The 17,527-nt window shown below is 47.5% G+C and overlaps 1 protein-coding gene across 1 annotated transcript in view; it reads right to left on the bottom strand.

Annotated features, from left to right (window-relative positions):
- Window positions 1-16,606, bottom strand: part of myrfl (myelin regulatory factor like) — a 97,744-nt gene extending 81,138 nt beyond the window's left edge. Inside the window, exon 1 of the mRNA XM_072485093.1 lies at window positions 16,221-16,606. Within this exon, the coding sequence (XP_072341194.1) occupies window positions 16,221-16,266 (46 nt within the window). The 5' untranslated portion in view covers window positions 16,267-16,606. The remainder of the gene's footprint in view (window positions 1-16,220) is intronic.
- Between the last annotated feature and the right edge of the window lie 921 nt (window positions 16,607-17,527).

The following is a 17,527-nucleotide window of genomic DNA, read 5'->3' as shown; positions in this document are numbered from 1 at the left end:
ATGCTGATTTCAGAGACACTGTGATAATGCATCAATTCATTTCTGGACTATCTGATAAAAATTTGAGGGAAGAACTTTCACAAAATAAGTATCTAACTCGAGAAATCGCAATACAAAAATGCCTTGCTTATGAACAAAAACAAAATCAATACTTTGAGTCTCTACCAACACAAAATCATCATTTAGAAAACAAAATCAGTAACAATGGCGTGGACACTCACCACGAGGCGGCGGCAGGATTGAATCGGAGGAAGACGGAGGTTCTGAGCGGCAGCCATCTTGAGAAAGGAGCTGCACATGCGCGGTTGCAAAAAGAGCGCATAGTACAGGAAACTCGGAGTGCACATGGGCAATCGAGTCCTACGCATGACGTCACGAGCGTCATGACGTCAGAGTACCAGGACCACGCCCACTTAAAAGGGAAATGCACGAAAATGAACAAAAAGAAATTTAAAGCTGCAAAACCCAATTTTCTTGCCTCAAAAGACAGAACAATGCCCGAACTTACACCAGCAGTTGAAAATAACTTTCACAACACCCTGGAACAAGCAGTTAGCACCGCCCTAGAAGATGATATGGTCCTTGTAGACTACGACTCAGACGAAGATTTCATCTTGGGAGATGGCTACCCCAGTACCAAATCCGAACCGCAACTAGAGGTGTTGTACCGTGAAGACCCCGACGATGGGATCTTCAGATTGGGGAATCTTCAGCCCAGCATATATGACATCCCGACTCGTGAGTGCAGGATTATGCTGCGGCCTGAGGCCAATAAACAGAGAGTGATCCACACACCACAAAGGGTCCCAGCCGCCACACAAGAAGATGATTCGTTCATTGAACATGAAGAGAACGATCACAACTCCGAAACAAAAGGCGATGATTTGTCTATCGAACAATACACACAATACTGCTCAGACATGGCTGAGTTATTTGGAGATCCTGATCACAGCATCAGCAACACAGTTGAAAAGCTCAATATGACTCTTCTCATGGTAGATGAATCCAGTACCATGGTTCCATGGCAGATCGTCGATACATGGGATGACAGCGATACCCAAGACGAAGACGACGCCACACAGAGAGCATAGAATGACTCTGTTGAGAGAGCACAGATAGACTCTACAGTGAGAACACTGCACAACTCCACAAAGAGAGCGATGACAGACTCCACAGAGAGAGCGATGACAAACTTCACAGAGAGAGCGATGAAGGACTCCACAAAGAGAGCGATGACAGACTCCACAGAGAGAGCGATGACAGACTCCACAGAGAGAGCGATGAAGGACTCCACAGAGAGAGTGATGACAAACTCCACAGAGAGAGCGATGAAGGACTCCACAAAGAGAGCGACGCAAGCCTCCACAAAGAGAGTGACGCAAGCCTCCACAGACAGCTCGGTGACAGACTCAAAAATGGAAGCAAGCAAACACTCCATAGCGAACGCCATGCATGTACAAGACCATGAAGATCTATCAAGCTTATTTGAACCACCAGAAGAATACACTGAATGTCTACACACTGTATGTGAGACAAGTGATGAAGAAATCACAATTCCCATACAGGATGTGCAGGATCACAGCGAGACTGACATATCTCAGCTCGTCTGCACAGAAGCACTCAATAATCAGAGGACGGCCATCCATGAGTCCAGAGAGACCACGTCAATAGAAATCCTGAAGATTTTGACTCCAGAAAAGGAGCGCCACAACCCACAACAAAATGAATTCGAGAAGATTTTGACTCCAGAAAAGGAGCACAAAGAGATCACAGATGATTCAAATGAACCTGAAATGACTCCAAAAGAGGAGCACCAAGAAACTAATGATAATGCAAGTGACCCTGAAATGACGCCAAAAGAGGAGCACCAAGAAATCAATGATGATTCAAGTGACCCTGAAATGACGCCAAAAGAGGAGCACCAAGAAATCAATAATAATTCAAGTGAACCATAAATGACTCTAGAAGAGGAGTACCAAGGAAGCAAAGAAGAGGAATCGAATCCACCACAAATGACTGATGTCACCAACATCAATGCAACATCAGATCATTCTCACAATTCTCAAGAAGAAACGCTCAATGTAGCAGATACCACAAAGGACACTGACACCAATAACTGTGACAATGACTCAAATAATCCACATGGTACACTCATTGAGCGCAACAAGAACAACAAAAACCACAAGAAGCACAGCAGAAACAAGAACAACAAAAACAACATGCAGTGCAACAAGAACAAAAGCAACGAGAAGCATCCCAGAAACAACAAGCACGACAAGAAAAAGAACATGAATAAAAGCGAAAACAACAAAAACAGAATCAATAAGCGCGACACAAAGAACAACAAGAATGACAACAACAAGAATGCCAATGAAAACAACCAAGACAGAAACGACAAAAACAACAACAAGAACGACAACAAAAACAACAAAGACAGATACGACAGAAACAACAACAATGAAACAACGACCTGTACAACATCGTACAACTCTGCACGTGAAGGACAATGCCACAGCACACTGCAAAACAATGACAAGACTACAAACATGCCATGGCATGATAAAGAATCGCACGAATTCACATCTGCTCCAGAACAAACAAGCAAAACAGCTTTCACGAACGATGACATACAGAATCAATACCACAAACACAAGAAAAAGTCGCGGTCAGACAATGGTGCGACGCAGAATCGCTACCCGCAATCAAATGGAACAGGGGGAAAAGGTGTCCACATCATTAAACGACTCATCAGCAAAACGGCCGAGTCACGTTCCGACATCAACCTAGCTCTGTCATCGTACCGAGCAACCCCATTGAGCTCAGGATTGTCACCAGCGCAAATGCTCTTCGGCAGAGACATCCGGACAACCCTACCGGCAAAGCAATTCCGAGACCCCAGCAAAGCACCTGTTCTCGACAAAATGCGGGCACTATGCTCCAAACAAAAACTATACTACGATCAACATGCGATACCACTCAAGCCACTGACAATAGGTGACACCATCAGAATCAGGGACCCAGAAGGCGGATGGTCTGAGTCAGCCACGGTGATCAGGCAGGAGGCACCGCGGTCCTACATTGTCAAATCGTCTGCGGGAGTACTTTTTCGCCATAACCACCGGGATCCATTAGAGATTCGACCTACAACGCCAGTATTTCCCACACTGGACTTGACCGAGACCATTTGTCCACAGGACATTCCTCGCCACACAACGCCAGACTGTACTCTTGATGACATCAAATCATCATCCCTACTTCCACCGTTAAGGCGCTCCAGCAGAAGCCGGAAGGCACCCGACCGGCTAGATTTGTGACGACACTTCAACACACGCACAAGACGAATATGGACATTTCTCACGATGGACTCACAACACAGTTAATTGTTTCTGTATTACTTTTATCATTTTCACAGTGTGCAGGTTTGCATATTCTCACCACTTGTTATGTACAGTTTTCTTGAGGCCAGTCTAGAAAACTTGTCAAATAAAAGGGGGGGGGGCTGCTCTTTCCAGGGGCCGATGCACTCTGTAGTGATCTGTACATCTGTGCATACATCTGCACATACACAAGGGACTGCAGACAGATGTAACAGCCACAGCATCACTAGAGGGCAGCATCAGAGACGGGTATAAAGGGTCCAGCCCAAGGTAGGATCCGGCTCTTTCAGAAGCACAGGGCTAGTGAGCAGCAGCAGACAGATACAGCTCAGCAGAGGCAGTTTACCTTAGCTTCACTGGTCATACCTCTTGACTGTTTTATATCTAGTTAAGCTCTGGAAACAGAACAAACCCATTGAATAAAGTATTTGTGTTAACTGGAAGTCTACAATCTTTATTCAGACTTAGAGAATAACATAGCGATAGAGCGATCACATTCAAAATGTTGGGTTATCCGAGCCCAACATAATAGAGGTGCCTACCTTCCAGTTTAACTGTATGGGTTGGGGGCCAGGCGAATAACTCAATCTCAAGATACAGGTCAGTAAATATGTAATGTTAACAGGCTCTCTGCCAAAGGTTACAGCAGCCAGAGGACAGTGTCACAGTGATATTGTCACTATTGTCACAGTAGTAATCCAGAGACCCAGGGTAATGCTGGGTCTGATGGTGGAATTTGAATTCAATGATCAAAAGTCTAATGATGACCATTGTCAATTGTCGTTAAAAACAATTCACTAATGTCCTTTGGGGAAGAAAATATGCCATCCTTACCTGGCCTGTATGTGACTCCAGACCCAGAGCTATGTAGTTGATTCTTAAATCCCCTCTGAAGTAGCCTAGCAAGCCACACAATTGTATCAAACTGCTACAAAGTCAATAAAAAGGAATAAAATCAGCATTGACTTACCTAGGCAGCAGAAACAACAACGGCAGACACAGCCCTGTCGACCCTGCAAAATCCTCCTGATGAATATTTGGGAGTTTGTGTTAACATTGGGAGAGCTGTCTCACAGACTAGATAAGCAACAGCCTGACATAATCATACTCACAGAATCATACCTTACAGATAATGCCCGAGACACCACCATCACCATCACAGGACATGTTTTGTTCCGCTGGCAGGGCAGACCCAGCAGACGTGATGGCACAGTGATTTACAGTCAGGAGGGAGTTGTCCTGGAAATCCTCAGCATTGACTCTGGACCCCATGAAGTCTCATGGCATCAGGTCAGACATGGGTACGGAGAATCCCTGCTAATTGCCATGTACGGTCCACCTTCAGCTGGTGAATCAGTACTCCATGTTGAACAACACGGAGGAAGAACGAAGGGTGGCCAGGGGCGAGAATGTACTCTAGGCGGGGACTTCAATGTCCATCACCAAGAGTGGCTCAATAGCACCACCAGAGAACAAGTTGGCTGAGGCATAAAGGATATAGCTGCTGGACTGGGACTGCAGCAGGTGGTGAGGGAACCAACAAGAGGAAAAAACATACGAGTCCTCATCCTTATCAACCTGCCTGCTGCAGGTGCAACTGTCCATGTCGGTATCGGTAAAAGTGACCACCACACAGTCCTTGTGGAGACAAAGTCCCATGTTCACATTGACGAAATCCACTATTATGTTGTGGGCCACTACCACCGTCCTAAATGGGATGGACGTCGAACAGAATTAACAACTCAAAACTGGGCATCCAAGAGGCATAGTGGGCCATCAGCAGAAGCAGAATTGTACTCAGCCACAATTTGTAACCTTATGGCTCGGCATATCCCACACCATTACCACCTAGCCAGGGGTCAACCCTGGTTTAATGAAGAGAGCTGGAGGGCATGCCAGGAACAGCACCAGGCATACATTAAAAACTAAATGTCAATTTGATGAAGCTACACCACAGGACTTCTTGCATGCCAAACAATAATAGACAGAGCTAAGCAACCAATGGATGGATCCGGGCTCTGCAGTCCTGTCACATCCAGCCGTGAATGGTGGTGGATAATTAACCAACTCACTGGAAGAGGAGACTCCACAAATATCCCGATCCACAATAATGAGGGAGCCCAGCACATTAAAGACAAAAGATAAGGCTGAAACATGCACCGTAATCTTCAGCCAGTAGTGCCGAGTCGATGATCCATCTCAGCCTCCTCTGGAGGATGCAGCATCATAGATGTCAATCTTAAGCCAATTCAATTCACTCAGTGTGATATCAAGGCACTGGATACTGCAAAAGCTATGGGCTCCGATTATATTCCGGCAATAGTAGTGACGAATTTTGCTCCAGAACTTGCCGTGCCCCTAGCCAAGCTGAACCAAGCTGCTACAACACTGAAATCTACCCAACAATGTGGGGAAATTGCCCAAGTAAGTCCTGTACACAAAGAGCAAGACATAACCAACCCAACCCCATCAAGCTATTCTCGGTCATCAGTAAAGTAATGGAAGGGATCATCAACAGTGTTATCAAGCTGCACTAACCTACCCACCACTGGTGAACAGCAGCAGCATGCATCATCTACACAATTCACTGCAGGAACTCATCAAGGTTTCTTAGTCAGCATCTTCCAAAACCATGACTGCTACCACCTAGAAGGACAAGGAGAGCAGATGCCTGGGAACATCAACCATTTCGAAATTCCCCTCCAAGTACTGACCCTCCTGACCTAGTAATTGCTTCACTGTCGCTGGGTCAAAATCCTGAAACTCCCTCCCTAATAGCACAGTGGGTGTACCTACACCACATGGACTGCAGTGGTTCAAGATAGCAGCTCACCACCACCTCTCAGGAGCAATTAGAATGGGTAATAAACGTTGGCCTAGCTAGCGAAGCCAACATCCCATAAATTAATTTCTAAAGAGTCATGATGATCATGGGCCAGTTTTCCCACATCTCACAAGGGAGGCGAAAACTGCCATCACCAGCAGGTAAACACTTTCACAGAATGCTCATGGTCCAGGAGACACAGTAATGTTTTCTGAGGTCCATATCAGTAAATCAGCTAATAAGCTACATGATTTCCAGACCCACCCCAACCCCATGATAGTTTAACTTCAGCCAACCCCCTCCCTGCAATCTCCAGACCTCTACCCCTACTCCAGCCACTGGAGAGTGATTACGCAGGGTGGTTGAAAATTGAACGCATTGTAAACAGTAAAAGTTGGGGATTTGAGAGGTAATGGATAAGCAGATCTTCAACTGAAATTTAGTTGTAGTATTTTGAACTTAACATACAATGTCATAAAAACTACAAGTTAGTTTACTGCTACGAGGACAGTTTCTGGTAACTGTCAATCAGTGGTAAACAACTGCCCGAATAGGGGCTCGTTACTGCAAGAAGCCACGTCAGCACTTGTAACTCCTAGGACCAATATAGAGGCAGGCCATTTTAGATTTCATACCAGGCTTCGGTAACAGCCTAGTGATGTGCAAACATGTATCGAATAGAGATCATAATAAGATGAGTTCAAAACAATGTTTGAAAGAGAGAAATGCAAAGCAGCTACTAAGATTCCAGATTTACACAAAGCCACTATTAACGTGATGAAATAGAAACTGTCTGTTATAAACAGAACAAATCTGTTAATGGGAGGAAAAGACAGGTCAGTGGGACGGATTCAAAAAATAATTTAAGGTGATACATACCAGTTCATACGCAAAGCAGACAAGTGCTCTCCTTTTATAGGTTTTTAAATCTATATAAAGCCAGTAATTTTTGCTACACAGTGCCTTTAATTTATCTTGGTATGTACTCGGATGTTAACAGCAGATGGTTCTTCAGGTCCAGCTTTGTAAATGCTGTTTTCTGGGTGTTAACCAGCTGAAATCTAAAACAGCTAGCCGCCATAGGTTTCAGTATCTCCTTAAATACGTTCTTTCCCTTTGATCTTTCCCTTGCCTCACCCAGTCTCTTTTGAAATGCACTCTCCCAGAATTAATTAAAGTCATTTCTTTACTTTACCTCTTCGGATTGAAAAGAAAAGTAAACTGACCCTACCCTTTACCTACTTACACCTTTCTTTTAAAACCTATTTATATTCTCCTTTGAACCAAACCATCCCATTCAAATCTATTCCTGATGTTGCCTGACGTAAACATCTGTTTGAAGTCTCTCTAAGTTCATTACCACATCAAAGTCTCCTACTTCAATTACTATACTCTCAAATTCCCAAACAGTTTAAGAAATATGACAATTTCCTTGTTTTCCTGACAAATGGCACTGTGACAAATCCTCTGGATTTGTTTTCTCATCCAGGGTTTTAAAGATTGATGAGAATATTGGAACATTATCGTCAGGGCATCAGCAAATTTAGACAGTTCCCTTAGACTGAAAAAAATGTGTGTGCCATTCTGGTTAAGAAATATGAAGGGACAGGGAAGGAACGAGAGAATTGTAGATCAGTTTGTGTGAAATTACCATAATTAAGGGCTCAAAACCTTGAAATTTTTTGATTAGGGACCCTTTGGAGGCCATGTTGGGTGACCCTGGACAAAGGGAAATCCCGGAGCGCAGGGGCCCGGCTTCATGGTGAGAACAGGCGCCGGGGCTTCATTGCAGTGTTAATGTAAGCCTATTTGTGACAATAAAGATTATTATTAGTATGCAGCTAAAGGTGATGCACAGAGAACACATGACAAGGACCTAAATGAGCAGGTTCTTCCTGGAGGTGAATGGTGCCGGGGAGGACTGGCCAACCACGCTTACATGTTATGGGCCTGCACCAGACCTGTCGCGTTCTGGACTGCCTTCTTCAAAGCAGTATCCAAGGTTGTCGGCGTAAGGGTAGAGCCGTGCCCTAGAGTGGCAGTCTTTGGGGTATCGGACCAGCCAAGAACTACATATGGGGAAGAGGGCTGGTGCCCTAGCCTTCACTTCCCTAATCGCCGTGCCAGAGAATCCTGCTCGGCTGGCGATCAGCGTCATCACCCACAGCTGCAGACTGGCTGGCAGACCTATCAGAATTTCTCCACCTGGAGAAGATCAAGTTCACCATCCGATCAGAGTATGGCTTCCACAAAGAATGGAGGCAAGTCACTAACTTCTTCCAAGACTTGTTTGAGACCAACAACCAATAGAGTGGGAGTCAACGGGACCACAGGGAGCAATGGGAAAGGAGGAAACAACAAGGGAGAGGCCAGAAAAGCGGCCGACACAAAGACCTGAAAGCCCAACGCAAGGCCACACGAGGGAATCCTCAAAAGCAGGCTGACAACAGGGAGGGATGAGGGAAGAAGGAAGGAAGGGGAGGCCAAGCAATAGGGAGGGGGGAGGAAGGAGAACGAGGGCGGGCACTACCCACACATAAATACCAGACAACTACCCACATTGAAATAAAGAGCCAAGGAAAGGGCTCTGAAACAGCGGAAGAAGGGAGATTGGGGCGGGGGACGGGGACGGGGAGAAGGGGGGGGAGAAGGGGGGGGGGAAGCGACACCGAAAAAGAACAACTTGTAAATTGTAACCATCGTATTGATCTTGAACGAGTGTACAGTGTGTAAAATGTTAAAACTTTATTTAAAATATTTTTTTTAAGCAGTCCTGATTAGAGGGACCTCCCCAGGTGGATAGTTGAGCTATAAGAACTGGTTTGTCTATCTATCACCCCTAAATACGGACCATGTAGCCAATTCACACTCTTGTCCACCTGAGAATCTTCCCCGTGGCCGGATCGAGGTTGGGCAGCCACCACAATGCAGTTTCCTGCTCTTTTCCTGCCACCTGGGGCTGCTATATTTTACCCCACTGACTCTCAACCAACTGCATTGCAATAGGTCAGAAATGAGCATGGAAACCTTTTGCTGATTTCCACCAACTACCCTCCCACAACTGAGCAACCAGTACTCCTCCACGTTGAGCACTGATGTGTTAAGTAAGTTGGTTCAACGTTGACTGCAACTGGATGCAGTGAAACTAGAAACAGGCTTCTGACACAGGAGATGGTCCAACACTGTTTTATTGAACTTCCTGATTGCTGTACATAGTCTGCTGTGAGTTGACACTCTATCAATCTAACTGATAACCTCCTACTGGCTTGACCAGACTAACTCTCTACCTCATGTTGATAGTGCTCACTGGCTTGTGCACTCTGACTATCTCAGTAACTGTGTCCTGTAGAGAGAGGGAGAGTCTTAATGCCCTGTGTGCTTTATAGTGGTGGTGTCCTGTCTGGTGATTGGTTGTTATGTGTCGTGTGTGTTCATTGGTTATCCTGTGTGTCAATCACTGCCTGTCTGCATCTCATTATATACATGAGTGGATATTATGACAAGCACCACATGGAAGAAACTTTGAGGGTGTAGCAAGGGACAGATTGTACTCTGGGTGGAGGACCGCAATGTTTATCACCAAGAATAATTTTGCAGCAACGATACTAAACGAAAAGGACGAATCACTCAGACACAACATTTTATTTTCACGCGGAGGACACCCTTCATTGTGTTGTGTTGCACTACCGTCGTGCTAAACAGGATAGATTCAGAAGAGGTCTAGTTGTTCAAAACTGATCACCTAAGAGGCACTGTAGACCATCCGTTGCAGCAAATCTGTATTCCACAACACCATAACCTCATGGCCCAACACGTCCCTCATTCTACTACTACCATCAAGCTAGCAGGACCAAGCCTGGTCCAATGAGGAGCATCTGGCATGCCTGAAAATGAGGTGCCAACCTGATGAAGGCACTATACAGGACTAAATGTATACTAAACATTGGAAGCAATATGTTTCAGACAGAATGGATTGATCCCATAACCAACAGATCAAGTCAAAGCTATGCAGCCCCGTTGTATCCAATTATGAATGGTGATGAATAGTTAAATAAATCACATGAGGAAGAGGCTCTATGGATATACTCATCCTCAATGATGGGGGAAGCTCAAAAAACAATGCCAAAGCATTTGCAACTGCCTTCAGTTGAAGTTCGACTGCATGGCCTCCCGAGGTTGTCACATCAGTCTACTTTCCATCAAAGAGATGGAGCATGGGATCACCAGTGTTGTCAGGCAGTATTTACTCAGCAATAACCTGCTCACGGATGCTCAGTTTGAGTTCCACCACACACACTCAGCTCCTGACCTCATTACAGCCTTGGTCGAAATATGGAGAAAGAGTTGAATTCCAGAGATCGAGAGTATTTGACATTGTGTATTTTATGTTTGCCCTATGTTTCTTTTCATGTATGGAATGATCTGTCTGAACTGTACGCAGAACAATACTTTTCGCTGTGGTCAGCAGGAGTCAGCTGACTTACGGGAGTGTCATGGGGGGAGCAAAATGGCTAGATGAGGATCTAGCAGGGGGGGAGGGGGTGAGGGGGGGAACTGGGTTGCTGCTGCATTGGCCAAAGGGAAGCAGGAAGTAGGAGAGGTAGTCGGGCGGGAGTCCGCCGCCTGGAGGACTGGAGGGTGCGGCAGGCACGAGCACGTGGCTGGCCTAGAAAAGGAGATGGCTAGTCGGCAGGAGGGGGGGGGGGGGCGTGTAGCCCCCCGATCCAGCTGATAACTTGGAATGTGAGGTGCCTGAACGGGCCGGTCAAGAGGGCCTGGGTGTTCGCGCTGCAGGAGACACATCTGAAGGTGGCAGATCAGGTTAGGCTGAGAAAGGGATGGGTGGGGCAGGTCTTTCATTCAGGGCTGGATGCGAAGAACAGAGGGGTTGCAATACTGGTGGGGAAGCGAGTGTCGTTCGAGGCACTAAATATTGTAATGGATAATGGAGGTCGATATGTGATGGTGAGTGGTAGGTTGCAGGGGGTGCGGGTGGTACTGGTGAACGTATATGCCCCGAATTGGGATGATGCCGGTTCTATAAAACGCATGCTGGGTCGGATTCCGGATCTGGAGGTAGGAAGCTTGATAATTGGGGGGGGGGGGGGGGGGGGGGGGGGGGGAGGGGGGAGAACGACATCAACATAGTGCTGGACCCAGTACTGGACCGTTCTAGATCCAGGACTTCCCCCACCTGTCATAAACCCCCTGAGCACCTTGGCTGTAGCCGGGTAAGAGTCCGGCTACAGCCAAGGTGCTCAGGGGGTTTATGACAGGTGGGGGAAGTGGATCCATGGAGGTTTGACAGGCCGCTGGCCAGGGAATTTTCCTTCTTTTTCCACGTCCATGGAGCCTACTCCCGGACAGATTTTTTCATTTTCAGTAGGGCGCTAATCCCAAAAGTGGAGGGAACGGAATATTCGGCCATAGCCATCTCGGACCACGCCCTGCATTGGGTGGAGCTGGAGTTGGGGGAGGAGAGGGACCAGTGCCTGCTGTGGCGCATCGATGTGGGACTGTTGGCGGATGAGGGGGTGTGCGGGCGGGTGCGGGGGTGTATTGAAAGATACTTGGAGGCCAACGACAACGGGGAGGTGCAGGTGGGGGTAGTCTGGGAGGCATTGAAGACGGTGGTCAGGGGAGAGCTCATCTCCATTAGGGCCCACAGGGAGAAGTGGAGGGAGGGAGGGAGAGGGTGAGGTTGGTGGGGGAGATTTTTAGAGTGGACAGGAGGTATGCAGAGGCCCCCGAGGAGGGGCTACTTAGGGAGCGATGGAACCTCCAGACGGAATTCGAACTGTTGACCACGGGGAAAGCAGAGGCACAGTGGAGGAAAGCGCAGGGGGCGGCGTATGAGTATGGGGAGAAGGCGAGTCGGATGCTGGCACATCAGCTTCGTAAGAGGGAGGTAGAGATTGGTGGAGTTAAGGATAGAGGAGGGAATACGGTGCGGAGTGCGGTGAGAATAAACAAGGTATTTAGGGACTTCTATGGGGATCTGTACAGGTCTGAGCCCCCAGCGGGGGGAGGAGGGGATGCGACGATTCCTAGATCGGCTGAGGTTCCCGAGGGTGGAGGAGGAGCAGGTGGCTGGTTTGGGGGCGCCAATTGGGCTGGAGGAGCTGGTTAAAGGATTGGGGAGCATGCAGGCGGGGAAGGCCCCAGGGCCGGATGGGTTCCCGGTTGAATTTTACAGGAAATACGTGGACCAGCTGGGCCCGTTACTAGTGAGGACTTTTAATAAGGCGAGGGAGGGGGGGACCTTGCCCCCGACAATGTCCAGGGCGCTGATTTCTTTGACCTTGAAGTGGGACAAGGATCCATTGCAATGTGGGTCGTATAGACCAATCTCGCTCCTCAATGTTGACACTAAGTTGCTGACGCAGGTGCTGGCTACGAGAATTGAGGACTGTGTCCCGGGGGTCCAGCCCAATTGGTGCTCCCAAACCAGGCACCTCCTCCTCCTACACCCCCGGGAACCTCAGCCGATCTAGGAATCCCCTCCTCCCCCGCTGGGGGCTCAGACCTGTACAGATCCCCATAGAAGTCCCTAAATACCTTGTTTATTCTCACCGCACTCCGTCCCGTATGCATGAGGACCAGATGGAATTTGTGAAGGGTAGGCAGCTAAATACAAATGTGCGGAGGCTCCTCAATGTGATTAGGATGCCCTCGATGGAGGGGGAAGCGGAGGTAGTGGCAGCTATGGACGCAGAGAAGGCCTTTGATCGGGTGGAGTGGGAGTGTCTTTGGGAAGTGTTGCGGAGGTTTGGGTTCGGGGAGGGGTTCATCAGTTGGGTCAGGCTGCTATATAGAGCCCCGGTGGCAAGTGTGGCTCGAACCGGCGGAGGTCGAAGTACTTTCGGCTGCACCGGGGGACGAGGCAGGGGTGTCCCTTATCCCACTTGTTGTCTGCACTGGCAATTGAGTCGCTGGCCATGGCACTGAGGGAGTCCAGGAAATGGAGGGGATTGGTCCGGGGGGAGAGGAACACTGGGTGCCGCTGTATGCCGATGACCTGTTGTTGTATGTGGCGGATCCAGTGGAGGGGATGGCGGAGGTCATGCGGATCCTTCGGGAGTTTGGGGACTTTCGGGGTATAAATTCAACGTAGGGAAGAGTGAGCTCTTTGTGGTGCATTCAGGGGACCAGGGAAGGGGGAATAGATGAGCTACCGCTGAAGAGGGCGGAAAGGAGCTTTCGGTACATAGGGATCCAAGTAGCTAGGAGTTGGGGGGCCCTGCACAAGCTCAATTTGATGCAGTTGGGGGAGCAGATGGAGGAGGATTTTAAAAGATGGAATATGCTGCCACTCCCATTAGCGGGTAGGGTGCAGTCGGTTAAATTGACGGTCCTCCCGAGGTTTCTCTTTGTGTTCCAGTGCATTCCCATTTTGATCCCCAAGGCCTTTTTCAAACGGGTAAGCAGGAGCATCATGGGAATTGTGTGGGCGAATAAGACCCCGAGGTTGAAGAGAGTGTTTCTGGAACGTAGCAGGGACAGGGAGGGGCTGGCGCTGCCGAATTTGTGTGGCTATTATTGGGCAGCCAATGTGGCGATGGTCTGTAAGTGGGTAATGGAGGGAGAGGGGGCGACGTGGAAGAGGCTAGAGATGGCGTCCTGTGTGGGCACGAGCCTGAGGGCGCTGGTGACGGCACCTCTGCCGCTCTCGCCGACAAGGTACACCACGAGTCCGGTGGTGGCGGCGACGCTGAAGATCTGGGGGCTGTGGAGGCGACACAGGGGCGAGGTGGGAGTCCTCGGTTTGGTCCCCGATTCGGGAGAATCATCGGTTCGTCCCGGGAAGGATGGATGGGGGATTTCGGAGCTGGCATCGGGCAGGGATCAGAAGAATGGGGGACCTGTTCATCGATGGGACGTTTGCGGGCCAAGGGGCGCTGGAGGAGAAGTCTGGGCTACCTCCGGGAAACGCTTTCAGGTACATGCAAGTGAGGGCGTTTGTGAGGTGGCAAGTGAGGGAATTCCCGCTGCTTCTGGCACATGGGATTCAGGACAGGGTAATTTTGGGTGTATGGGTTGAGGAGGCAAGGTTTCGGCGATTTACCAGGAGCTGAAGGAAGAGGAGGAGCCCACGGTGGAGGAGTTAAAGGGCAAGTGGGAGGAGAAGCTTGGGGTGGAGATAGATGAGGGTCTGTGGGCTGATGCCCTGAGTAGGGTTAATTCTTCCTCCTCTTGCTCCAGGCTCAGCCTAATACAGTTCAAAGTTACTCACAGAGCGCATATGACAGGGGCGAGGTTGTGTAGGTTCTTTGGGGTGGAGGACAGATGTGGGAGGCGCTCGGGGAGACCGGCAAACCACGTCCATATGTTCTGGTCGTGCCCGGCGCTGGATGGGTTTTGGAGGGGTTTTGCGAGGACTATGTCCAAGGTGGTGAACGCCCGGGTCAAGCCGAGCTGGGGGTTGGCATTATTTGGGGTATCGGACGAGCCAGGAGCGCAGGAGGTGAAAGAGGCCGGTATTCTGGCCTTTGCATCCCTGGTAGCCCGTCGGAGGATTTTGCTACTCTGGAAAGATGCGAAGCCCCCTAGTGTGGAAGCTTGGATCAATGACATGGCAGGGTTCATCAAGCTGGAGAGGATAAAGTTTGCCTTGTGAGGGTCGGTGCAAGGGTTCCTCAGGTGGTGGCAACCGTTCCTAGACTATCTCGCGGAGCGTTAGGAGGAGGTCAGCAGCAGCAGCAATCCAAGGGCAGGGAGGGGAGGGAGGGGGGGGGTTTCTTTTGGGGTGGCGTTTGGGTGAAGCTGGAGGGTTTTCCCTATTTGTGTTTTTAAATGTTATATGGGGGGTTATTGTATATGGGGGAAATCCAATGTATAATTTCTGATTGTTGTGGTTTTTGTTTCTTTCTTCTTGTTAGGGGGGGGGAAGGGTTTGTTGAAAATTTGTTGAAAAATTTGAATAAATATATATATATTTTTTTTAAATACTTTTCACTGTACTTCAGTACACGTGACAATAAACAAATCTAAATCCAATCCAAAATGCATTGCTGTTCCTTCACCTTTATTGGTTCAAAATCCCTGAAAATCCCTGCCTAACAGCACATTAAAGAGACTCGTGGTTTGAGAAGGTGTCTCGCCAGCACATTTAAGGGTCATTTGAGGGTGGGCAATAAATGCTGGCGTCACCAGCAATGCCTACCCCCCATCAACAAATTTTAAAAAGCGTCTCCCCATACAAAGTCAACTGTTATCGCAAAGTGTTGAATTAGGCCCTGATTCTATAATTATACTGTCACTTCTGTTATGGTGCTGGTATAGAAATATATATTTAAAGACAATCCTCTTTACCCATTTTACTTTGTCATTAAAACTGCTTGATTTTGACCTCCAATGAGAAATGCTTTTAATGGAGGTTTTATCCATTATCGAAAGTGGAAATTACACCATACAGCTCTTTCTGAATGAGTCAAATTACTCATTCGGAGAGCTAGTTCAGACTTCTTCTGCTCCATAACAATTCTGTTATTCTGTAGTTATTTTGCATACCAAAACTATTAAACATTTCTCTATCTGATACAGTATCATGTATTTCTATTAATCTGTACAAGAAAGTAGATTTTTATTAGTCTGTATTGAAGTAAGTTAAAACCATATCAATAACTGAAGTAGGTGTTGTGTAGGCTTACCATCTGTGCCCATCCTCCATTCCTTCTGTTTTGTGACGAACTAATCCTCCACTCCCTCAAAATCCAGCTGTACAATTTAGTGAATAACGCAAAGTGGACTAAGTTACAAAGACATATGTTGGTTGGAAGTGAGGGAATGGTGGGTGAGGGTGAGACAATGAATAAACTGGCAATCCAGATGATCAGGATACTCCCTTATACCCCCAAACGTGCCTTTCAAGTTCTACTCTTGACCATTCCAGATGGTTATTCTGAAAATTATGCCACTTTGCACTGAATACACAAAAGGTCAAAGAAGTTTAAAAGACAAAATATCTTTTCAAAAATTAATAGTTCAAGAGCTTTTTTACAAAAAACCATAGGCCTTACCTTTAAAAAACTGCTGCAGCGCCTCATTTTCTCCCAAAACATCCATGTGATAAGTTTTAAAGAGAACACGATCCTGAAACTCCTCTGAAAAAAATACTTCTGGACAAATTCTCAGGTTCTTCAGCTAGTCAGAACAAATACACTCCCATTTTTCATTCGGCAAACTGGTCGAGAAGCATGTTCCTATTGCGAACATTTCCGTAGTTGTGCAGTTGAAGTACAATTACCGTCAATCTTTCTGCACCATTTACCTTTGCCCAGTTATTGTATCATCAAGAGTAAAGTTTGACAAAAAAATGACGATCTTCATGTTGACGCACACTACTCCAAGGTAATAATTTATCTTAAATAAGTCCTCTGTGGAAAGTCTCAACAAGCCCACTTAGTACACAAAATATTTCCTCATTCTTAATACTCAAGCGACCTTTGATCAGTACCTTCAAGCCTTACTCATTTATCATTACTGTAAGACAGAATACAGCAATTCAATTTTATTGCAAAGGGCAGTGGAACTATTATGTAAGTAACATAAATGGTGCACTTTGTTAAACTACACTGTTCATTGCGTAGCTGCCAAGGTCATATCATTGCTGATAGAGAGATATGAAAGAGGGAGGGAAGGCCGGCAAGGCCAAATAACTAATGAGCCTGTTGACAACCTATTTTCAAAAACGAATCAACAAATTCTGAAAAAAGGGAAAATAGAAATCTGTTAATTTCTTAAGACATTTTATAATAGCAACAACTGAGGCCAACCATCCATACACTCTGCCCCAGTACACCATTTTAGTTGTCAATATTCCAAAAGCGGGGGACTTCCGGTGGCGACAATGATGTGAGTAGTCGCACATTTGGCAGCATCCTTGTTGCGGTATTTCTGGGCCTTTTCCTCGATTAATGGGTGGCTGTTTTAATGGGAAAAAGTACAGGAGTAGTGGAGGAAGAGTTTATTCCACCGGTGGATGGATTCGTGGACCAGAAGTGGTTTTAGGTGAAAGGAGCTGTCGGAGTGAGAAATTTTGCCGGCGGTACAGGGGAAGATGGCGGAGGGTAAGGGACCAGCCCTAACATCTCAGTGGTCTATGGAGCAGCTGGTGGACTTCTTGAATGAGAAGTACACCCAGTAGAGAAAGGAATCTCCGGAGGACCTGGCCAGGACGGTGGACCCGATTGAAGTGGGGCTCGACCAAGTGGAGTCGAGGTTGGAGTCTCAAAGCCAGGCGATCCAGAAGGTGGAGGAGATGGTGAGCGAGCATGAGGAGCAGCTTACTTACCGCTCCTAGTGACCGAACCTGAGGATTGTGGGA

This window comes from Scyliorhinus torazame, chromosome 19 (genome assembly GCF_047496885.1).
Source record: "Scyliorhinus torazame isolate Kashiwa2021f chromosome 19, sScyTor2.1, whole genome shotgun sequence".
Classification (NCBI taxonomy): domain Eukaryota; kingdom Metazoa; phylum Chordata; class Chondrichthyes; order Carcharhiniformes; family Scyliorhinidae; genus Scyliorhinus; species Scyliorhinus torazame.
This window is presented reverse-complemented; position numbering and strand designations above follow the sequence as displayed.